The following is a 25521-nucleotide window of genomic DNA, read 5'->3' as shown; positions in this document are numbered from 1 at the left end:
TTTAAACGTCCTGATTAAAAGGTAAAAGGTTGTTTAATATATCATGCTAACACCGACCGCTAGATTTTATCTCGGTTGTTGTGGGCAGATATAATAATAGTCATTAAATAAAAATGTCCTCTCGTACAGTTTTAGACAGTTCACCTAAAAATTATAATCCTGTCTTCATTTCCTCACCCTCATGTCGTTTTTCAACCCTGAAGATGTCTTTCATAGTTCTCAAAATGATCAGTTTTTAATTTTAATTTCTCATTAAGTAATTCTGATTCACCTCCAGGCCGCTGATTAGTGCTATTTTCTAATTAAATACGTATTGTAATTTAAAAAATAGCAGTTTCCAAAAATAAATGATTAGGCTATTACATTCTAATTATTACTAGAGAATGAACCAGAAACAAAATATTCACTTCAATTAATTTTTATTATTTCTGTTCTATTTGGTTATATTTCTGTCTGGTTTCTGGTTCAATTAAAGTTTATTTATATGGCTTAAGTTTATTTATTTCTAAAACATTTAATTTCATAATTTATTAGTTTTAGCATTTTTAAACCACTCTTAAGTTACATTAACTCTAGATTAAATTTTTGCTTTGTTTGCAAATTTACAATAAAATATAAAAACACAAACTCTTATTTGAATGAATATTAATGTTATAATATGCTGTCAGTACAGTATACCCACATTGGAATCAATAAAAATACCTTAGAAATAAATACAGAGCACATCAACTAGTTAAAATTAGAAATCATAAAGTAATTTTCCTGACATTAACATGTATGTGCAGATCCATAAAAGCAGCATCATCTTAATCCCTCAAACACTATTGCTTTCATAAAACATCACAGTGTCACAAAGAACAGCCTTTTATTCAATATATATGAAACAAACCCCATCCAACACAATCAATACAATAAAAACACACACAGACGCGTTATATATAGTGTTGCTGAAAAGCTCAGTGACGCCATCCATTTGTAGATGTGCTGTTGTTGATATGCAGCACACACGAAGGACAGCGCTGACTCTAAATACATGAATTAATGCAAAAAGTGAGCATAAACATGCTTGGCCAGATCCTACAGTTACACAATTAGTGCATTCTTGTGGCTTTAACAAACCTCAGTAGTTTCCTCCAGAGTCCTGTAGTTTGTGTCACGCCTCACACACACACACACACACACACACGTGGTCAGAAGTGTGTGCTGGAGTGAGAGGCAGTGAGTGGAGAGGTGCGGGCCCTGTGGCGCAGCTCGTCCGTGGAGCCCACTGTTAGCCGCAGCATGGCGAGGACGTTGGCGCGGTAGCGAGCAGACATGATGTTATACAGCAGAGGATTCACAGCGGCACTGACGTAAAACAGCACTAAAGACACCAGATTGAAATACTGACTGATGTAATACAGCTGATCACTGGAGTCTGAGACCGAAAACAGCGTCCGGCTTACGTGGAAGGGCAGCCAGCACAAGATGAACACCAGCACAATGACCACTGCGACAAAACAACACAACATTCAGATGCACTTCAGGGGCTTCATTTACTGCACAACATCATATTGTTTGGCTGCATAGTTAACTAAAACCAAAGCCATAAAAACCAATTGAAATAAATATAAACTAGTTTTAACTAAAACAAGATTTTTTTAAATTTAAACCATATAGAAAATAAAAACAATACTGTAGCTAATAAAAAAATGTTACTTGAAAAAAAAAGATTAATATATATGTAGAGCTAAACTTTAGCTTAACTTGATGTACCAAAATAACAATAAATAAATAAAATCAAAGACATATTTTAAAAAAAAAAGTTTTTTGTTACTTGGTATAAAATGTAAACTGAAGTAAAATAAAGCAACTAATTTTCATTTAGTTTAAAACAATAACTAAAAAAGAAACAGACAAAACAAAATCTCAAAATCAATTAAATGTTAAATGAAATTAAATCAAATATATCAAAAATATTTTTTTTATTTTCAGCTAGTTGCCAAAGCATCAAATTTTTTATTTAGTTTAACTTGGTGTACTAAAATAACAAACTAAAGTGCAAAAAATGTATAAAACTATATAGATATATTTGATATGGTAGAGCATTAGCAGCACAAGGTTGTGGGTTCAATTCCCAGGGAACACATGATAGGTAAAAACTGTTAGCACTGTAAATCGCTTTGGATAAAAGCGTCTGCTAAATGCATACATTTAAATGTAATTTATATATATTTATATGTAAAACAAAAAAAAATAATAAATAGGAAAAACCACACAACTAAGCTACTAAAACTGTAAAACAAAAAATACAAAAATAAATGTAAAATAATATTAAAAAACTATAATAGCATCTCGATAATAAATCAACACTGAGTAAATAATTTCAAACTACTCCTTTAAAGATCTTAAAACTACTTGTATTATTCTCTGTAATGCTCACCCATCATGCGAAGGGTCTGGCGGTGTGTTTTGTCTCGGTGTGTGTGCGCGCGCAGGTGCAGGCGGCGGGCAATCAGGCCGTACAGGAGCGACAGGATGGTGAGCGGACAGATGAAGTAGAGATTGGAGAGCCACAGCATGGCTTTCAGAAGGCCGGAGGTCTGTGCGTACTGTGTGCAGCGGCACTCGCTGGCTCCGCCCTCAAACTGCTCCACCCCCACCAGCGCAAACACCGGCCCCGCGCTGAGCATGGCCACGCCCCACAGCCCCGCGATCAGCGCTCGGACACGCCCCCTGGTGACCAGCAGGCGCGCGCGGAGGGGAAAGCACACGGCCAGGTATCGCTCCGCCCCCAGCGCAGTCATGTGCAGGATGGACGAGAACGTGCAACACTCTCCCACGAACATCGACAGCTTGCACACGGCGTCGCCTAGAAACCACGGACGAAACCGCCATAGCTACAAAAGCAAACATACGTTAATAAATGTTAGGCCAGCAATGTTTAATACACAATACAAGACAGAAGTGCATCGCTTTTCATGACAAATCAGATCGTCACTTACGAGACACATTCCGTGTAGCTACAGAAGCTTTTCGAATTTCACACTTGATTGAGGTGGAAGCTTGTTTTTTAACCATGGGAATACAATTTAATTAATAAAGTAGTTGCAACTTCCTATCTCACAATTCTGACTTTTTATTTTTTGTAAAATTATATCTTGGGTTATAAACTCATTAGAAAAAAGTAAGATAAAAAGTTGCAATTATGTTATTTTATTCCGTGGTGGGAAAAGGTCAGAATTGCGAGATGTAAACTCAGAATTTTGATTGGATTGAAAGATATAAATTTGCATTTCTGAGAAAAAAGATAGAATTGTGAGAGACAAATTCGCAACTTATTTTAACTACTAAGTTCAAATAAGTTCGCAACTAAAAACTTTCATATAAAAAGTCGTAATTACGATTTTTTATTTCGGTGGAATAAAAAAAAAATAGAATTGCGAGTTATAATGTCATAATTATAATCTCATAATCATAATTGCAATATTTGAACTATTCTGAACTACAATTCTGACCTTTTTTCCTAAGAACTGAAAGTTTATATCTTGTGACTTTGACCTTATATGAGAAAATCAGAATTGAGAAAAAGTTGCAATTAGTTTTAGTTTTTTTATCCCGTGCAGGGAACAAAGTCAGAATTGTGAGAGGCAAATTAGCATTTCTGATATGAAAAGTTTGAAGTGTCAGACACAAATTTTTTAATTGTTTATTACGTGGTAGAAACAAGCTGAATTCTGAGAAATAATTTTAGAATTTTGAGGGAAAAAGACTCACAATTTCAAGAATGTTTTAATCGCAATATACTTTTTTCTGAGATTTGCGAGTTTATATTATTTGCAACTTTATATGAGAAAAAAGTCAGAATTGCTTAATATGAACTCATAATTCTGAAAATATCTCATAATTCTGACTTTTTTCCTAAAATTTAAGAGTTTGTGAATATCGTAAATAAAGAAAAAAGTTGTAATTACTTTTTTTCACAATTCATCAAAATTCAGATGTTTTTTTTAATGCTATATAAAAATATAAAGTCAGAACTGTGAGTTATAAACAAAATTTGAGAAAAAAAATCAGACTATGAAATTTTTAAGTCAGAATTTAACTCATAATTCTCAATTTTGCTCTCACAATTAAAGTTTCATTCTGTTGTGTTTTTGTTTCTGCCACAGAATAAAAATGTATGGTAGTTGCAACTTTTTAATCTCACAATTCAGACTTTTTCGTGCAGTTCTGACTTTTTTTTAAATCAGAGCGGTGAGATATAAAGTCACAATTTTGAGATAAAAAATTCAGAATTATGAGATGTATTAAATGAAAACTGTGAGATATAAACTCAACCCAAATATGAGTCCAATGTCTCAATTCTGAATTTTCCAGCAATTTTAAGTTTCAACTTTGAGTTTATATCTTGCATCCGCCACAGAATAAAAAAAAAAAGTGCTTGCAACTTTTTCTCGCAATTCTGACTTTCTTTTCACGATTGTGAGACAATGTTGCAATTTTTCTTTCCCTCAGAGGTGCAAGAAAAGTCTGAATTGTGAGATAGAAAGGTAAAATTGCGAGGGAAAATAATAAAACTAATAATACATGCCTACACACACGTACAGAAACCTGTCATCGATTAGCAGCAATTCGACTATTGGAAATACGTAAGAACTTAATGATATACAAATGACCAGCAACAAGTTGCAGTGGCAACCAAAGGTGATCTGTCACATGATACAGTTGGCGACATGCAAGCTTTTTTAACAGCACGTCAACCCTCGATTACCTTATAGAGATCCAGAGGCATCAGCAGCAGAATGAGGATGTCTGATATGGCCATGCTGCTCAGGTACAGGTAGGTGGTGCTTCTCATTTGTGGGCGTCGCCACACCACCAGAATGGTCAGGGCGTTTCCCAGCAGGCCGAGCAGCAGCAGCGGCACACACAGCGTCGTTAACACCGCCAGCTCAGTGTCGGTGAAGAGCGACTGGTCCTCCCATTCCTCCCAGTCTGATCGGTTCCCACAGCTCCCACACCAACCAGAACCAGCTCCAGAACCAGCTCCAGAAGCCTCCAGCACGTCCATCTCTCTCTGGAGGAGAGCTCAGAGCCGCCACGGCTCCTTCATCTTCACCACGCTCTACACGGCTCAGAGCTGCAGGACGGTTATTGAATGTGCTCCTGTTCTGTGCCGCCCACCGCTGGACATCAGTGCCACCTCCAGCAGCACAGGAACTGATCGAATCCACTCGATCACACTCAGAGGAACACAGGAGGAACACGCCGATCTCTCCATCAGACACACACAGACTCACCTCAAGATCAAAGATACCAAACACTCTGAAGATGAGAAACTACATTAGTTAATATGTAACTACTTCTAGTAAGTACAGTGCGTATGAACTATAGTAGTGTTTTTGTATCACTATAGTTTATAGTATGGTGTGAAACACTTAAAATATTAAAAATGTACGACTTTTGTGAACTATCAAACCCCTTATAATTAATAAAAAACACTTTTATTACAGTAATGCCATAAAAAAATTGTAAAGTAATTTGTGTCAATATGCATGTAAAGTACACTATACCTATTTATGTAGCACTGTATAAGTTTATATGAACTACCTAAAATATATATATATTTTTTTTAAATCATGCATTATTCTTTCAACAATGAAACCTATTTGATGATATATAGATTTTTTTTGCATTTTCATTAAAACAATTAAATTGTGTAAATTTGCATGTGAACTATACTACTATTTGTAGTAACTTATGTAATAATTAACACTTTACTTGAAGCCTTTATGTATAATGCATAATAAAAATATTCATAATACCTTTTTTTTTAAATAAATAACTGTGCATCAGGTTCCTTGTTATTGCATCTCTAATTGGTTGACTGTCTTGTTTTAATTAGGCTAATTATACTATCTAAAATGGTAAAGATAAGTATTATAAAAACTAGTTACACTTTTTCATACAATGCATTATAAGGTGCTTTATTACAAGTTATAATTAATACCTTAGAGAATTTGAGGTGCTAATGAGATTAATTTTAGAAAATAGTCATAATGCAAAAAATTTAAATGATGATGAAATTTCTGAAATATAATTTCAATATAATGTGAAATATAATTTGAAATATAATGAAATATTATGTGAAATATAATTTATTTTCCTTTGATTTTAGGGTGAATTATGGCAGATTTGTTTCTTCGATTCACACTTTTAGACGTTTAACACACCAGCTCTTGTTGACTCACACTAATTAATTTGTGAATTGATTGTTTTAATGAGTAACCCCGGTGAACGTTAAGCTGCTGTGCAGATTTCCTCAAGCAAGAGTGTGTTTGTACATTCAATCAGTGCCAATATAGTATTTAAATAATCACATATTTATTGCTATTACATTAATTCACATTAAGCTAAAAAACAATACATTCATAATATACATCTTTCAATATGAATGACACACAGACAGTCATCAACCAATCAAAGCAGACATTCTCTCTCTCTCTCTCACACACACACACACACACACACTTCATGACTCCCAGAGTTTGAGCTGATGATGTAGGTGAAAGGTTGTGTGGGCGGGTCTAGGGACAGGCTGTGGGCGGGGCATAGTGATGCGGTCGCCTGGCAACAGCGGAGTCTCCATGAGCATCTTGTCAGGACTGTAGAAGCCTCTAGTGGCAGAGACAGGAACTACACACACACACACACACACACCATAATAAACACATCAAACCTGCTTCACTCAATACTATTCAGTATTCACAGTATACTGCCTGCTGACCTGAAGCAACAACTAAATTCTTTATTACTATACCAACCATAAACAGTTGAGCTTAAAAGATTTTAAAGAAACAGGTAAATAAATAATATACATAATGTTGTTCAAATGTTTGGGGTCAGTAAGAATTAATGTTTTTCAAAGAAGTTTCTAATGCTCATCAGAGCTGCAATTATTTGATTAAAAAATACAGAGAAAATTTAAATGTGAAATATAATGCGTCAAACGCTAGCAGCTCTGCATTATTCACCAGAACCCTTGCGTTATCTAACCCATGACCTGAATAACAAACCTATGCGTGTTGCTGATTCATGACAGAACACACAGAAATGAATCATCTCCAGATTCAATGTGATTTTCATAAATGATCTCATTTTGCTGACACACCTTAAGATAATGTACAAGTTTAACCTCATTATTCTAGGAACATTAAGACTGTTTAGTTAATTTCATGACACAATTAAGTAAATCAACAGGGTTTCCGCAGAAAAATTTGGACATCTTCATCCTGTTCAAAAGTTTTCACCCCCCCGGCTCTTAATGCATAAACATTTTTATGTACAATATCTTACTCCGGACAGTACTAAATAAAAAGAAATATGCATTTTGTAAGATCCCTTTTATTTTGTTAAAATCATTCAAAATTTCACTTATCACACAAAAAAAGTTTTTATTCCATATTTTAGTTTTCCAGTTCAAATGTCTAAAGATTCTCAAATCAACACGACAATACGTGTCCTTTTGTTTCAGAGTGGATGTAAAACTGACATCTTAAAGACGTCTATCAGATGTTTGTACACAGCAGATGCTTTCCAGATGAAGAGATCTTTAACAGACGTAGCTGTGCTATCTGTGACATGACGAACTTTCATGACGAAGCCCATAAATATACATATAAGCACACAGTTCAAAACACCTACAAGTTTTTGTACAGTAAGATTTTTAATGCGTTTTTAAAAGAAGTCTCTTCTGCTCACCAAGTCTGCATTTTTTTTATTAGAAATAAAGCAAAAGCAGTAATATAGTTAAATATTTGTATTATTTCAAACAGCTGTTTTTTATGTGAATGTCTGTTAAACTGTAAGTGAACCCAAGCTAGATTCAAGTGATTATTCCTTTCAAATATGGTTATTTTTCTTACAAAACGCATGGATTCGCTACAGGAGGCCTTTGTTCACCCCCTAGAGCCGTATGAGACACTTTTTTATTACGGATGGGCACTTTTTATTTAACTTCTTTTGGAGTGATGCACGCAACACCCGCTGAGCGCCACTGAACATCCTGAAAGATCCAGAACAATCTTTGACTCCTTTTCTCACAATTCTGAATTTTTTTCCTAAGAATTCCGAGTTTACTAAATTCAGTTTCCCATTTTCCCACAAATTTGCCCACCACAGAATAAAAAATAAAACTGACTTTTTTTTCTTCAAAATTCTAAGAAAATTTTCAATTATAAAACATGAATTCTTAGGTTTTTTTTCAAAATTCCAAGTTCTAATTACGCAATTCTGACGTTTTCCTCAAAATTCTGAGTTTCTCGAATTCTATCTGCCAATTTTCTTTCCTGAAAATTTTAAGAATTCTTTATATATGCCAATTCTGTTTTGTCCGTTTTTTCGCCACAAAATAAAAATAAAGGTAATTGCGTCTTTTTATCTTTTCTTTTCAGATTTGTAACATCTAAAAATTCTGCCTTTAAAAAAAAAACTTTATGTAAACTCGCAGTTGTGCAATAAAAACTCTTAACTGCAAGATTTTTTATTTTTTAGCGGATACAGCTCTCGTGGTTTCCAGTCAAAACTAGTTAAACCTCAACTTAATTCAAACATATTCTCAGAGAACGAGTCGTAGTCTTGTTTTGACGATGTTTGTATATTAGTATTATTTCTGCAGTAAATTCAGCACAAAGCCAGTGTAGTGAGAGTTATTTATTAGAGCAGTCATTGATGCATTACAGATCAATTATTATTCAACTAAGAGAGAGGGAGGGTGAGTTAACAACTAAATCTCAACCAGTGCTGGTTCTAACCATGGCAACATAAAGAGACTTATTAACCTAGTTGTGAGCAGTTCTTTCACACACACACACACACACACACACACACAGACAGTAATAAATAGGCACTGTTTAGGGCGTCATAAAAATCATAATTGAAGAATGATCTCTTAATTAGAGTATGTGAGCAGCGCTATCGGTCATTAAGGCACTTAATCGGTCAATTCTGCACACACACGCGTTCAACCATTCCATCCCTTTTCTCACTGAACTACATCTCCCATGATGCACTGGTGTGAGTGTCATGTGATTGGCTCAGTCTCTGTCCCTGAGGGCTCGCAGGATGTAGTTTTCTCTCTCTAGCTGAGCGTTTCTCTCTGACAGCTCTTTGATCTGCTCTCTCAGCACCTCCACCTCCTCTCGAACCGCCAACATCAGGTGAGACTTCACCAGGTCCTGCAGAAACACATTTACATCTCATCAGCGCATGCATTCACTGGGAATCGAACCTGTGACCCTGGTGTCACGAGCCCCATGATCTACTGCTTAAGCTGCATATTATACTCTGAATACACTCACATGCAACTATAGAACTCAGTTTCTGTCACTGAAAAAAAATGAAACAAGGTCATTGCGACTTTTTATCTCGCAATTCTGACTTTATAACTCGCAATTCTGAGAAAAAAAGTCACAATAAATAAAGTTGCAATTCAGAGTTTTTTTCTCGCAATTGCCAGTTTATGTCGCAATTATGACTTGTGTTTAAACTTGCAATTGCGAGTCATAAAGTCAAAATTGCAAGATAAAAAAACGCAATTACCTCGTTTTATTTTATATTTAGTGGTGGAAATGGGCTTCCGTATGTAATACATTTCAGCAGTCACATAAAAAAAGCCTTCAAAATTTAAATATATCAAAAATATTTTACAACACACAAAGTTTGGCTAGACAAAGAATATCTGTATTTCTATGAATACTATTATGATTGTGTGCGATCTCACCATGGCTTGCTCTATCTTGTTGTCGATGGCGATCATGCTGCTGTTAGTTCCGCTGTAATAGAAATGAACAGAAATTATATTTTATTAATCATCTTGATCATCAAATGCAGGGGTTTTTCCACACAACAATGTTACTCAATCAACTGAAACTTTTCAAACACAATCATTGCCACCATGATGTAAGGACTGCTTCTTGGTGGTTGCTATGCTGTTTATAGGCTGTTACTGGGTTGTTTCTAGAACATCATGAGAAAAAGAAAGGCTTCTATTAATCATTTTGTGAGCAAAACTTTGATAATGTGAAACCCTTCAAACGGAGGGGCACAAAGCTCTTGTAGACATCCAGGGTGCAGCATGATGTTCTTAAAGCAACATGGAGTTGCAGCGCTTATGCACATCTATTGGTGCAGAATGATGTGCTTGAAGCAGCTTGGAAACTCAACGTTTATGCACATCTAGGGTGCAGAATGATGTGCTTAAAGCAGCTTGGAAACGCAATGTTTATGCACATCTATGGTTCAGAATGATGTGCTTGAAGCAGCATGGAAACGCAACGCTAATGCACATCTAGGGTGCAGAATGATGTGCTTGAAGCAGCTTGGAAACGCAACGCTAATGCACATCTAGGGTGCAGAATGATGTGCTTGAAGCAGCTTGGAAACGCAACGCTAATGCACATCTAGGGTGCAGAATGATGTGCTTGAAGCAGCTTAGAAACGCAACGCTAATGCACATCTAGGGTGCAGAATGATGTGCTTGAAGCAGCTTGGAAACGCAACGCTAATGCACATCTAGGGTGCAGAATGATGTGCTTGAAGCAGCTTGGAAACGCAACGCTAATGCACATCTAGGGTGCAGAATGATGTGCTTGAAGCAGCTTGGAAACGCAACGCTAATGCACATCTAGGGTGCAGAATGATGTGCTTGAAGGAGCTTGGAAACGCAACGCTAATGCACATCTAGGGTGCAGAATGATGTGCTTGAAGCAGCTTGGAAACGCAACGCTAATGCACATCTAGGGTGCAGAATGATGTGCTTGAAGCAGCTTGGAAACGCAACGCTAATGCACATCTAGGGTGCAGAATGATGTGCTTGAAGCAACATGGAGTCACAGTGCGCTCCACTCCACATGAGGTGTTTCTCAATGTCAAGGATTCTTCCTTGGCAGGACTGGTCGTTCCAAGTCACTTCCTTCAGAGGCTAGGCGAGGCTCCTCTTTAGCATTCGGAGAACACGTAAATGTAACAGGCTTGCAAGTGCACGTCATTGCGTCAGTAAAAAGGTCCGTTTGAATAATGCTGTGAATGGTATAATATTAACGTTAAATTACTTTGGACAACTTAACTAGTTATTTATAAAAGAAATGCCGGTGACACAGCCAAGCTAACAATTGTTAAATGACAGGTCCAGTTCAGTTATCCATCACTAACGTAATTTGTATTTGTATAATTTACAATATCAATATGGTAGTAATTTGTACTGGCATTAAAACGTTAAACTTTACTCATATTTACTACAGTTATAACAAATTTTTGGGAACGTAAATAAAAACCGTTAACGCTCCGACTCCGACTTTTGAATTTTTGAACAAGATAGCTGCGCGTAGGATTGTGGGTGATTTGAGAGCGCGAAGAGCGCGAAGGCTACACATACGCATCCTTTCCTGTGTATGGGATATTTTTCGAACGAAGGACTCAGTCCTTGGTTGAAATTCCGAGGATCCTCGACATTGGAACAGTCCTTCGACGGATTTCGATGACGTATTTTATGCGAATCACCAGACCTTTATCTACAAATCAAGTATTATAATGGGAATATATCTTCATGGAGAGAGAGTTTTACTGTGCTGACTGTCATAACTTCAGATGATATAGGCTATACAGTGCATGAAAAACCAAACTGGTGCTCTTCTGTTTCTTTTGGTGTATGACTCCCCCTTGTGCCGTATATAAAGCACAATAATCGTGGTTGGTTAGATCAAATAATCGCGATTAGACTATTTGTCTCTTTGGTTTTGTTTTCTTCTGTGAACAACGGTGTGAGCCAGTGCTGCCACCTTGTGGAACAACTAATCAGTGCAAAACCAAGTCAATGCGCACGTGTGTCCTTTAGGGCAGTTACCAGGCTTTCATAGGTTGTTTCTAAGTAGTTTATTTACATTTTCTATATACTTTTTCTAAGCAGTTACTAGGCCATTTAATGGTGGTTTATCGGGTTTTTCAAAGTCGTTGCTATGCTGTTTCTAGGTGGTTTCTTTTTTAAAGCTTTATTTATTTGGTATTTTCGCCTTTATTATGACAGGAAAGATCAGAGATGACAGGAAGTGAAATGGGAGAAAGATCGGGAATGGTCCTAAAGTCAGGATTCGAACTCGGGACCGTTTCTAGGTGGACTATTGGGTGTTTCATGGGAGTTGCTATGCTATTTATAAGTGGCTGCTTCTAGACAGTTATAGGGAAGATTTGTGGCTTCCTCCTTTAGTATGCGTCTGCTTTATTTCTTCGATTATTTTCTTATCTACCAAGTGAAAATGGTGCGATTTGAGGAATCATTCATGTCTGGAGAACAAACGCTGCGGTGCTCTCTTTACTCTGCTAAGCGCTAGCAAACATGCTACTTGAGTTAAACAGCAGTACAGCACACACAGGTCTTCAAGAGGACCGGAGGTATGTGTGCAACACTGATGCTATTGTTCTGAGTGTGCTGGGCAGCACATGGTTCTCATAACAGAAACCCTCGTGAGATGCTCTCAGTGCCCACAACCACATCATAAACCACCCTAAGAAAAAATGAATGACAATCTCAACTAACACAATTACACACACACACCGAAGTGAACACAAACACACTGTAGACCCAAACTGACCCAGTTACCTGTGGAAGAACAGCAGAAGAGAAAGGAGGGTGGAGTCAGATGGGCGGGGCCTCTGTTTGTGAACATAAGCCCCACCTCTTTCCACTTTCACAGAAGAATTCACAGGATTCTGACATTTCTGATCGCTAACACAACATGAGCTCTGCGTTAGAGTCTGACCAGCAGGTGGCGCTGTATGCGTTTCTGTCCAGGAGAGCGTCTTTGAGCTTAAAATGGGTTTGGATGAACACATTCTGTCTTGTTTTGGGATGGACGGCATTCTGGGGCCAGAAAGTGTGTTTTTGGACATTGTATGTGGCAAGTGCATGCTGCTGATTGGCTCTTTGGTTTCCATGGAAACTGCCAAGCGACCACCCCTTTGGTAGTAATCGAGCTTCCCCAATGGCCACGAATCACGAACCCTTGGAACTCCACCGGCGTCTCTCACTCGTTCTCCTGCGTGGAGGCGTGGCCTGTGAATCACAGAGGAAGGGGCGGGGCCCAGCGAGGAGGGGTGTGGCTCAGAGGACTGTGCTGTATTCTCATTCTCTCTTTCTGTTTGTTCACGTGGAGGCAGTGATAACGGACGAGGCTGTTTTTTGCTTTCAAAAATGGACACCATCTTGCGTACGTTAACAAACATGGTGGATAATCAGCACGCCAAAAAAACAAAAAACACATGTGGAAAGGAAGCTCAATCGTGCACGTGGGGAAGAGACATCATGTAATTGTTTCCTCTGACTCCTTTCAGAAACATCCGGGCAGGATCTGACTCATTCATTGCCATGAAACAGTCAAAAATACCGCTGCACATCAGCAGAACTAGAGCCAGTCATGTTCAGACGCTGGATCCTCATCATCGAAAACTGGTCAACAAAAGTTGTTAACTACACTACAAGCTACTCACAAATAGTAACTGGAAGATATAAAAGTGAGCAGTATCTTTTAGAATATACAACTATTAAAAAGCATCTATATGAAAATATAAAATCTCAATCAGGGTGGTGCATTAAACTGCATAATTCATCCAAGTTATAAAACAATATTAGTTAAAATCATACGGCTATTAACAAACTAAAGCTGAATAAAAACTTTTGTTATTTGGAATAAAGCTGAAATTATATTAAATATAAATTTAAGATGGAAACACTTAAACCAGATGAAAATTAGAAATGTTGCCTTTGGGAAATAACTTTAATTGTCAAAGTTGAAGCTAAAATTAATTACTGCATCTAAACATGAAAATAATTAAATACAAATTTAAATAGGGATTGGAAAAACATACATACAAGTAATAAAACTAAAATAAAAATAAAAATAGTAATGCACTTCTTTTTAAACTTTGAAATGTTTTCTTGGCAACTAAATAAATTAAGTTTAAACACTAAAATTACTAACTGGAAATAAATCAAAACGGACTAAAAAATAAATCAAAATATTAATATTTAAAAAAATCAGGGCGGTGATTAAATTTCACATTTCATGCATTAAATAAAGCTGAAACAGAGATGCACTCAGGTTTATTATAATTAACTAAAATTAACAAAAGCTGGAATTATATAAAATATAAATATTAGATGGAGAAATTTAAATTTTAGTTAAATGAAATAAGTTTATTACTTACTGGAAAATGAATAAAGTGTTAAACTTAACTAGTTATATAAAAAAAAGCTAATAAAATTACTAAAAATTAAACTATTATGAAAATATAAAAAATGAAAGGTAATTTGAAATATGAATAAATCTATAATAGTATACTAATCTAGCTCCGCAGTTTACACCCAAATGTTTGACTGAAAAAAAAAAAAGACAAGAACCGTTCATTTCAGTAAAAAATGCAGTCAAGTTACGAGCGTCCTGAGGTTGAGTGTGATCCTGGTGAGAGCCTTCATCACATCTGAACGCTCAAATCCCTCAAACTGGCCGATCCTGGATGGATTAGAGTAATCTGGGGAGAAAGTCCACCTGTTTGAGCTCTCCAGATCTCTCCTGCCTCGGGATACGTCTGTAAGTGTGTGTGTGTGTGTGTTCCCGTATGACACACAACACAGAGAACATGTGTAAACATGTAGAGTCAGACACACACATACAACACTGCACTCTTTGATTCAGTTCTCCGCCCACTGTTCCCTGCAGCCAATCACGGCTCACGCTGGGATTCTCGGCCCGCCCACACAGATCCCAGCATTCCACACTCCACCCACTTCATCAAATATCACACAAACACAGACTGCATCCGTACTCAAATATAAAACATACCGGAAAATATCACTTTTTTTTTTACTTATCTATAATCGGTTATGATTTATTTTCCAAAGCTATTTATATAATGCAATTAGCATGCAAAACACATTTACATTGGCACTGAATGAGAGGAGTGTGAGCCTGAGTGTATTTGTTCATTTACACACAGCAAATCCTCTGGGAACAGAACACGATATAAATCACAAGACATTTATTCTCAACGCCAAACCTAGGTTTCAGTTGAAATAAATTTTTTTAGACTTGACCTTCAGAATAAATTTTGTGCAATTATGTTTTTTTTGCATTTCTGTTCTGTTTTGAATACCATTACATGTAAAGGATTTGTTGTGAAGGGAACTGGAATACAAGTTTTTATAAACTTTTCATTATATATAGTGGTATTTAGCATTATTTCTGAATGTAATAATAAAATGCAACTTATACACTGAATGCTATACTTATCTGAAGTCATAGATAACAGAATTCATAATGTAACTACTGATTCAAAGAAATGATCATTCTGTCAGCATTTCTCAATCAAGCATGTTTGACTTTCCTTTATCTGCTGAAGACACACAAAAGTTATTCTGAAGAACGTTGGTCAAACATTTAAAGCTAACCACAGACTTCCATAATATTTTTCCATACTATGGAAGTGCATGGGTACCGTCATATGCTTCCAGTTGTTTCTTTCTTCTGTTGAGCACAAAGAAGAGATTCTGAAGAACTGTCATTACATGGACAGAAGACACTGAGGCACTTCCTGAGAAGAAAGAAAGCCTTGGAAAACCCTTTTGATTTCCTAGCATTATCATTTTTGGGTGAACTATCCCTCTTACAATTTTTTGATATTTATGCAAAATAGAATTTATTTTGATGGTATGATGAACTGCTGCTGTGGAAAGGAGCGCTGCATATGAACACCGTGTGCACTGTACATGAACTGGAGCATGGGAAATAAAGTCAATATTGACTGTAGAATCAGATATCAGCCGACGGACGGAGGACACACACACACACACACACACACACACACACCACCTCATGTCATGATCTGCTCCAGAGGCTCTCATTTCACCTCAGCAAAAAACAACAGAAAGTGTGTGTAACTGTGTATGTGTGAGTATGTGTGTTTGTGTATATGTGTGTGTGCAACTTTGTGAGTGTGATTGTGTTTATATGTGTGTGTGAGTGTGTGATTGTGTATATGTGTTTGTGTATGTGTGTTTGTGTGTTTGTTAATGCGTGTGTGTTTGAGTGACTTTGTGTATGTGTGTTTGCGTGAGTTTGTGTGTGTGTTTGCGTGAGTTTGTGTGTGTTTGCGTGAGTTTGTGTGTGTGTGTGTTTGCGTGAGTTTGTGTGTGTGTGTTTACGTGAGTTTGTGTGTGTGTGTTTGCGTGAGTTTGTGTGAGTGTGTTTGCGTGAGTTTGTGTGTGTGTGTTTGCGTGAGTTTGTGTGTGTGTGTGTTTGCGTGAGTTTGTTTGTGTGTGTGTGTTTGCGTGAGTTTGTTTGTGTGTGTGTGTTTGCGTGAGTTTGTTTGTGTGTGTGTGTGTGTGTTTGCATGAGTGTGTGTGTGTGTGTGTTTGCGTGAGTTTGTGTGTGTTTGCGTGAGTTTGTGTGTGTTTGCGTGAGTTTGTGTGTGTGTGTGTTTGCGTGAGTTTGTGTGTGTGTGTTTGCGTGAGTTTGTGTGAGTGTGTGTTTGCGTGAGTTTGTGTTTGCGTGAGTTTGTGTGTGTGTGTTTGCGTGAGTTTGCGTGTGTGTGTGTGTGTGTTTGCGTGAGTGTGTATGTGTGTGTGTGTGTGTTTGCGTGAGTTTGCATGTGTGTGTGTTTGCGTGAGTTTGTATGTGTGTGTGTGTGTGTGTTTGCGTGAGTTTGTATGTGTGTGTGTGTGTGTGTTTGCGTGAGTTTGTATGTGTGTGTGTGTGTGTGTTTGCGTGAGTTTGTATGTATGTGTGTGTGTGTGTTTGCGTGAGTTTGTATGTGTGTGTGTGTGTGTTTGCGTGAGTTTGTATGTGTGTGTGTGTGTGTGTGTTTGCGTGAGTTTGTATGTGTGTGTGTGTGTGTGTGTTTGCGTGAGTTTGTGTGTGTGTGTTTTCGCGTGAGTTTGTGTGTGTGTGTTTGCGTGAGTTTGTGTGTGTGTGTGTGTGTTTGCGTGAGTTTGTATGTGTGTGTGTGTGTGTTTGCGTGAGTTTGTGTGTGTGTGTGTGGTTCGCGTGAGTTTGTGTGTGTGTGTGTGGTTTGCGTGAGTTTGTGTGTGTGTGTGTGTGTGTGTGTGTGTGAGTGTTTGCGTGAGTTTGTGTGTGTGTGTGTGTGTTTGCGTGAGTTTGTGTGTGTGTGTGTGAGTGTGTGTGTGTGTGTGTTTGCGTGAGTTTGTGTTTGCGTGAGTTTGTATGTGTGTGTGTGTGTGTGTGTGTGTGTTTGCGTGAGTTTGTATGTGTGTGTGTGTGTGTGTGTGTGTGTTTGCGTGAGTTTGTATGTGTGTGTGTGTTTGCGTGAGTTTGTGTGTGTGTGTGTGTGTGCGTGAGTTTGTATGTGTGTGTGTGTGTGTGTTTGCGTGAGTTTGTATGTGTGTGTGTGTGTGTGTTTGCGTGAGTTTGTATGTGTGTGTGTGTGTGTGTGATCAGCCATCTGATCAGTGATTCATGAAACCACATCATCATGATACGAGAGTTAGAAACACACTTCTCCACCTCTCGGTTTTTCTCTGCAGTTCCACTTTCTTTCTAACTTTCCTCCTTCATGAAAGGTGCCTTTTTTCCTGCACTAATGCAGCTTTAAGCTGAGAGAGAGCGACAGAACGAAGGGGAAAATAAACACGAAGGCCAGAAACATGCTTTACACAAGTATACACTCCAGCCGTCCGGCCAACACACTGCAAGAAACACACGGTTCACGTTCAGAAAATATCTGCGTCTGCGTTGATGTGCTTGTGTTGTGTGTTTCAGGACAGCAGTGTGTGTGTGTGTGTGTGTGTGTGTGTGACTGAGGTATTTCCTCCGGGTCTGTGACAGTAAGCACTGCGGTGTGAGAACGCTCGTCAGGGCCTCGAGAAACCAAGAGAATAACCTTTCCAACCACTCAACTCTCTAAAAATACAAGTGCACTCAACTCACACCTAAATATAGACGAGTCACAACTAGCTTATGTGTGAGACAGAGAGTCAAACAAAAGTCTGAGAAACCAGAACTTTAAACCTCAAATCAGGAACAGGTGACATCAGTTGACGCACAGCAGAACAATAAGAACAAAACACATTCACTATTAATATAATCTATAATATAATCTATAACCCCTCAGAGGACCTCAGATGATGCTAACCCTCAAACAACATACAGAACTAAAACATTTAGCTATAATTGTGATTGCATCATAATAATTGCTGTTAATAGTGTTCGTCATCTGTTTGATTACGTCTTTAATTGATTTTTCCGTACATTTCTGTCATATGCGCACAAACTGACAGTCATCACTTATAAGGTACCACTAAATATTGTAGAAACGTAATTTTCTGTAAAGTTGCTTTGCAACGATTTGTATCGTAAAAAGCTCTATACAAATAAAATTGAATTGAACTGAATCATTGTTTGGGTCTTTAATACCAAGCTGTGGGTCCGGTTTGTATGGAAACCTGTTTTCGCTACTAAATAAAAAAAACAAGGTAAGCCTGAAAGATACAAAGTCGCAATTGTGAGTTCATGTATCGCAATTCTGACTTTTTTCTTTGACTTTATAACTCGCAATTAATAAAAGTCAGAATTGCGAGTTTATCACACAATTCTGGGAAGAAAAAAAATCGTCGCAATTACCTACTTTAATTTTTTATTTAGTGGCAGAAACGGTCTTCCATAGGTTTGCTAACATAAGTGTAAATCAACTTTTTCCTCTCTGATTCTTTATTTTTAGAACAGAATGGAGCAACATTTTTATTATAATAGGACGCAGTTGACCAATCACAACAGACTGGGTCATCGGACCAATCAGAGCAAAGGAGGCGTTTGGAAAGAAGAATCTTCGAACGAATCGTTTGACAGTCCTTGAGAAATAATGTAAAATCAAATGCATATTATAAGAAAATGAAAGGGTTTGTTGACCTTGCATGCATGTTGACCAGCTGTTGGGGACTTTCCAAAACCAAATTATGAACCTTTCATATTGTATAATAAGGGCACTTTAAGACTCATCCACACCAATGGATGACTCCTACTAGAGAACTATCTGACCTGTGTTAAATAAACCACACCATGCTGGTTTCGTCTGGCCAGAGACTGAGCTTGGTTTCTCCCAAGGTTTTTTCTCCATTTCTGTCACCGATGGAGTTTTGGTTCCTTGCCAGGCACCTTTGGATTGCTTAGATGGGGTCACTTAATATCTGGCACCATTGTCGACTAGACTGCACATACACTATTTGAATAGAACTGAACTGAGCTGGATGATGACATCACTGAATTTACTTTAACTGATAAACTGAGTGTTTTCTATCGTCCTCCTGCATTATCAGCACACGTTTCCTGTTTAACACTGTAAAGCTGCTTTAACACAATCAGTACTGTATAACACCAACGGACAATACCTTTAAAGATAACTATAACGATATTCAAATATACAGTTATCATTATAGTTGTCGTTCTTGCTAGTTTACAGTGACATACAGAACCAAAGCATGATCACTCATGTCGTTTTAAAGACTTGTCTCACCCGTCGTCTCCCACGAACTCAAACGCTTGTCCCATTCCGAACATGGACTGTGCCAGTGCGAGGGCGGACGGCGTCTGGATGGGCGTCAGAGCGGGATGGAAGGCACTTTCCCGACCCAGGTGCGGTCTGGGAGACACCGGCTGAGAGCGTGTGGTCCGAAGCTACGAAGAGAAAATGTGTGCAAGACTTTGAGTAAGAAATGGATGAGTGAAACAGATGAGTGTGAGATTCTCACCTTTCCAACGGCATCTAAGTCGAGCCGCAGCGGGGCAGGTATGTTGCGTGTCCGGGGCGTGTTCGGCGAAATGATTGGCTGTGAGTCACACTGGTCGTGTGTGGGTGAGGGCGGGCCGCTGTGGGCGGAGTCTGTCAGTAGGTGGGTGGTGCCCTGTGAGTGTACCAAGTGACCTAAGTGCACGGCCAACGGTTTGAGTCTGGCTCCGCCTACCGCTCCTTCGGCTCCGCCCAGCCCGATCATCTCTAAGGACTCCAAAGAGTGGGCGTGTCTCATGCTGTCAATCACTTGGCGGAGACCCCGCTCCTCAGTTTCCCTCTCCATCACATCGACACATGTCCAACGGCCGCGTTTATATGGCTCGCCCGGTCCTTGATCCAAACGCACGACGCGGAAACGTGACGCCCCGGTGGCATCCAGCGAATTCTGCTTCCTAGCCATGACGGGCGTGTTCGGGTGACTGGAGCTCTGTAGCATTTGGAGGGCGGGGTTTTGGCGCAGGGACAGCCCATTGGATAGGATTTGAGTGGGCGATGATGTCTGGCTTCTGGGGCTCCTCCCATGGGCGGGGTTTCTGCCAGAAGGGGGCGTGGCTCTTTGAGTTCCCAGCTCCTCCGAATGGAGTTCTCCAGAACCCTGATTGTAGTCGGACGTGACGCTGGTGATTTGAAAACCACTTCGTTTCTTTCCGCCACTCATTCTGGACCGAGTGTGTCTGAGCGGTATGAGTTTAGTTTATCCCTGGGTGCTCCAAACCCGATCTTTGTTCATTATTTTGCAGTAGAAACCAAACAGCAAAAAGCTTTAAGAAACTAATATCCTAACCATTTGAAAGCGAGACTGGTCGTCTTCCGCTCAGTTTCTCAGGTCAATCTGGAATAGATAAATCATATTCTTTGTCCTCAGGTGAACTTGCATGTAAAAATCTAAAACTTACACAAATTTATTCCATTGCACTTGGCTCTGTCCTCCTTCTCCCTGCGGCTGTTTCGAGTGTAACTGCAGCCAGTACAGTAACAAGAGCAGTTCTCTGCCCAGCGGTTGCGCAAGGCTCGGCTCTGATGACTGTTTCCTCTGGCAGTCGTGCAGTATGTGTGTTCACAGCTCAGGACACAATACAGAGACTCCTGATCGCCATGCATGCACAGATTTGATTCTTTCAAGATCAAACAGCCAATCCAAGAGATGTTAAGAAAAAAACACCATAATTAGGGCATTTACATGGGTTCTTGCTGCAGCTCAAGGCCTGAACGTGTCAGGACATCATTTCAGGGCTGCAGGACAAGTTTGGTAACTACAAAAACAAGAAGTTCTGTTTCCGTCAATGTTCCTTTAGCCTCTGAAGCAGAGAGCTGTAAGTTAAAAACCCAAATGGTGATGTGAATCTCGGCAACTTTAAGAGCAGAACCTGAAAAGAATCAAACACAATCTCAATGCCTGGAGTCACAGTCCTGACTGCTCGTTTGGTTCAAATTAAAAACATTTAACTTCAATTAAAACTCTCAATGCTCAAACAACTTCAGGAGGAAAACCTTAATAGAATTCAACTAAATGTTAGTTTTGGAAAATGATCATGCTTTTAACCTCAAATTAAAACTGAAGCTGGAGAAAAAGTTCAGCAATTCTGTGCAAAAACTAGAAACTTACAGAGTAAAACTTGTATTGCTCAATTAATTCAAATTAAAACCAGATCATGCATTTACCTTCAAATTAAGACTAGAGCAAATTAAAAAAAGCTCAAATACAGTCAGCAACTTGAAGAGTAAAACCTGAATAGATAACTTTACATGTTACAGTTCTAAAACGGTTCAGAAATTTTATGCCAGAGCTAAAAAACACTAAGCAACTTTTAGAGTAAAACGTTTAAATGATACAGTTCTGGCATCATATTTGATTCAAATTCATTAAAATTAAAAAACTTTAAATAAAACTAAAGCAAGTTGAAAAATTTGGTGTAAAAGCTACAATTATCGATGCATATTTAACATATGGCTGTAATTGTGGATTTTTCCGCAGAAAGCACACATTCATTAGGGAGTCTGCTATACATCTACAGGACGTTTCCTATCAGATGTCAATTAGACGTTTAGAATATGTCTTTAAGACGTCTTGCAGACGTCAAATATACGCCTCTGTGATGGACAAGTGCTATCAGGGTTAGAGTTAAACCGTAATCAGATTTGATTTCACAGATTCAGAGCAGAATCGCACACGCGCAGCATCACTAGTTCGCGCATGCGCGCTGCTCTATATTGCTTTAAGCAAACACTCAGAAGCGTTGCACAACACAACATCGAAACCTGACATTTAACGTTACTTACAGCAAATTCACCCTCACCAGGTCAGCAGATGACAGGAATCATAGCAGTTCAATCTCAAAGAACCAACACAATCAGGGAAACCTGTGCAGAACAGATTTCTGAGTCCGCCCCCAACACTTCAAAAAATGCGAATTAACCCCAAAGTTCAGTGAGTAATGCCATGATTTTGTGAACTTTAACACACTAAAGACTCAGTTCACATGTTGCGTCCACACCTCGAACCGCTGGGGAGAGAGAATATTCCCTTAAACTGAAAACAGACATTAAACCCCCGTTAGATTCCAGCAGACCGATTTGAGATTGATCATCCACACCCGAGAAGTTAGTTAATTCTCCATCAGTTCGCATCAGATAAAGTACAGATCACACAGACTCCAGCGGATCCGTGGCTACGGTCGGCTTCGCTTCTCTCGCGGCGGTGTTTCTGGCTGGACGCTTTTTAATTTAAAGCGACAGTAATGAACTCAGATTTACAGATTACTTCTCCTCCTGCGAAACTGTTGACAACTTTCCATCCCCCGGAAGTGCCGCAGTCGCTCCTGCGACGGAATCCTACTATTGTGAAGAGATCATGAATATTAATCAGGCCGGGCGCAGCCAATCCATGACGAATGGACGCAATTAATATTCATGAGGCCGCCCTTCGCTTTAGTACGATTCGTAATTTTGTCAAATTTGACTTATAAATTAAGAGATTAACCGAAGCACAGACATTTAGACTTAACGAAATCAAACTGCAGCTTATTCATATCAGGCTCAATACCACATTTGAACCGATGAGCAAAATAAAACGAAATCAAGTTAGAGATGCGAGTACACACTGCCATCTAGCGACTTTTTCAAATGAGCACATTTTGATCATTTAAAATAAATAAAAAAATGGTAGTTATTTGCGTATGTAAACATAAGTATTAAACACATGCACAATATATATATTATATATTATATACACATTTATTTTGCTAACACACACACAATCACACACACACACACACACACACACACACACACACATAGATACTGTATGTAAAGCCAAGTATAGACTTCGTTAAACATGCAGGATTCTATACACTTATTTTTTTTTTTTTTTGTATATTTTCTACACTTACCTCCTGAAGCAAATCAATGAAAAAAAAGCATTTAAAACTTTATAAACCGTAATCTGGGTAAGAGCAGTGTGTATCTGAGAGCACGTGTGCCAGCAGAGTGATTTTCCTCATTATATTAATATATTTTCACGCTACAACAATGTGCTCTCGCCATTTAGCAGAAATATAATGCCATAGTATCAGGAATCATTCAATTCGGCGACACATAGGATGAATAGAGATTTTATTTATAAATAAACAAGGTCTTCAATGAGCTATATAAAAAGAAAAGTAAATGGAAAAAAAATACAAAATATGAATTTATTCAAAATAAAGAATTTTAATAATAGCCTGATTCTGTTAACTGTGAAAGTTTACTCAATGGAGGAAAGTTGCATACACAGTGACTTAAGAGTTAAGAGTTAATCAGTCTTACTTTATAAATTCAAATTAGACAAATCTACCATTTTATGTAACTGACTTTATAAGTGTGTGTGTGACAGAGAGGGTGAGAGGGAAAGAAATTAGAAGAAGAAAAAAGAAGACCTGGCTATTGAAAGGGGTTCTTTATTAACCCATTAAATTACAATGTTGCAAGCTTTTACATCAGTGTTGTGGTAAGTTAGGACGGTTGCAACAATGTGTCCCAACTCTGACAGTTGTGATCAAACAAGGGTTAAAATGTAACATTTCAACAGTCGACAGAAGATACTGTGGTAAGTTGATTTACTGTATCTCTGCAGAATCAGACCGGACGTTCAGAGCTCTGAAAGCACTGAGACTGAACTGAACATGTTTCTGTTTCTGATGTTTCATCATAATGTGATCAGAGTTCGTCAGTTCCACATTCCCTACAGAGACATCGACAGAGACTGTAGTGAGGGAAATGTTACTGATATCATCTAAAGTTACTGATTATCTGTCTTTCCAGAGCTGGTCCTAAGGCATAAGTGAACTAGCGGCTGCTCAAGGCCCCTGTGGCCACCAGAGGGCCCCCAAGAGCACACGAAATAACAGCTTTATTTCTTTTTTACATCAATGAACAATGGTATAAAATATAGAATATAAATTATAAATAGAAATAGGTATAAATTATATAGAAACCTGTTTCCGCCACTAAAAACATAAGATAATTGCCTCTTTTTATCTCACAATTCTGACTTTTGATAAGTAATATAAGTGAAAAAAGTCTGAATTGTCATATAAAAAGTCACAATTACCTTGTTTTATTTTTTATTCAGTGGTGGAAACTGAGATATAGTGAGACAAAAGCGCATTATTAAATGGGAAAAAACAACAACAAAATAAGTAAATACACGCGAACACAGTTTTCACCACTTCTAAACAAACTCAGATTTCTGAGCCAAGTGGATTTTGGATACAGTTTCCAAAATAATAAAAATACCCGAATAATATATTTTTATATATATATATATATATATTTGATACAATCACGGCATGCCGGTTTGATTACAGCATCATCTGCTGAGTTTTCATCTTATTACTATTCATTCAACAACACAGGCCTATCTCTGTTATTGTTTATATTAATAACCTTTGCTATATAGATAATAACTTTGGTTAGTGCTCTTATGAATGTTATTGGCACGACTTAAACTGATAGTTATCAAAAGAGCCCACAGACATGTTATTGCTGACAGGATACCACATTCGGAAAGGGAAATACAAAAAACCACATCATGATATTATCTGTCAGAAATGTTATCAACGCTGTCAAAACAGTAGCACATAACACTAGTGCAGATGAATAGCCAACATTTAGACTATCAGGCCTATACTAGACATCAAAACTAGATTTACAATCATTTAGTAATGTTTCATTTTTTTGTAACACTGTAAATGAGCTTTGTGGTGTTTCAGACAGCACTGCATTGTTTTCTTCAGACAGGTATGAGGTGGTGTTGTATTCAGAATGAAAGCAGTCTCGAACAAACGAACTCGAGCATCACCTGAGCGTCACGCAGAGACTCTGGACCACAGGGGGCGTGGCCTGAAGAGAGGAGAGAGATGCGATTGGCTGGAGAGCCGCTGATGGTGTGTGTGTGTGTGTGTGTGTGGTGGGGGGAGGAGGATTTCGAAGCTTCTGTTCTTCTGAACAAGATGGGGGGGGGGGGGGTTATTACCGGGTGCGCGTGCGCTCAGCGCGCTTTTACCGCAGTATCTCTGGATTAGTGCGCGCGCTGCAGCACTCCGCTCTGTTCTCAAACGGGAAGAACGAGAACAACCGACCCACCGAGCAGCGAAGACGCGTCGGCTCGCATCCACCAGCACGAGCCGTTTCACTGCGCTTATTTAACGC

At 38.4% G+C, this 25521-nt stretch overlaps 3 protein-coding genes across 6 annotated transcripts in view; 1 reads left to right on the top strand and 2 right to left on the bottom strand.

The window, feature by feature from the left end:
* Positions 1–848: 848 nt before the first annotated feature.
* Positions 849–5258, bottom strand: LOC132117805 (growth hormone secretagogue receptor type 1-like). The gene is made up of 3 exons (XM_059527112.1): positions 4754–5258; positions 2423–2879; positions 849–1489 (listed from the first exon to the last, which is right to left on the bottom strand). Exons 1-3 carry the CDS (start codon positions 5051–5053, stop codon positions 1191–1193), a joined length of 1056 nt encoding a protein of 351 aa, XP_059383095.1. The 5' UTR covers positions 5054–5258; the 3' UTR covers positions 849–1190.
* Positions 5259–9033: 3775 nt separating this feature from the next.
* On the bottom strand, positions 9034–22215 carry LOC132118579 (TSC22 domain family protein 4-like). 2 transcript variants are annotated; one of them, XM_059528524.1, is made up of 5 exons: positions 22114–22215; positions 19793–21200; positions 19558–19718; positions 9764–9815; positions 9034–9218 (listed from the first exon to the last, which is right to left on the bottom strand). In XM_059528524.1, the coding sequence occupies exons 2-5, from the start codon at positions 20489–20491 to the stop codon at positions 9078–9080; spliced, it is 1053 nt and encodes a 350-aa protein (XP_059384507.1). In that variant the 5' UTR covers positions 20492–21200; positions 22114–22215; the 3' UTR covers positions 9034–9077. The 2 variants fall into 2 exon arrangements, with proteins under 2 accessions (XP_059384507.1, XP_059384508.1); XM_059528525.1 differs by having other exon boundaries at positions 22131–22210.
* Positions 22216–25364: 3149 nt separating this feature from the next.
* The window catches only part of LOC132118578 (sodium/potassium-transporting ATPase subunit beta-2-like), a 12177-nt gene continuing 12020 nt past the window's right edge, over positions 25365–25521 (top strand). For 2 of the 3 annotated variants that reach the window (XR_009425910.1, XM_059528522.1), the window contains exon 1: positions 25365–25521. This exon is cut by the window's right edge and continues 128 nt beyond it. The gene's annotated coding sequence lies outside the window, so the exon portion shown is untranslated. The other variant, XM_059528523.1, reaches the window with a different exon arrangement.

The sequence above is a fragment of the Carassius carassius genome, chromosome 37 (genome assembly GCF_963082965.1).
Source record: "Carassius carassius chromosome 37, fCarCar2.1, whole genome shotgun sequence".
Taxonomy (NCBI): Eukaryota; Metazoa; Chordata; class Actinopteri; order Cypriniformes; family Cyprinidae; genus Carassius; species Carassius carassius.
The sequence above is the reverse complement of the archived record's forward strand: the minus strand, read 5'-3'. Positions and strand labels throughout refer to the sequence as shown.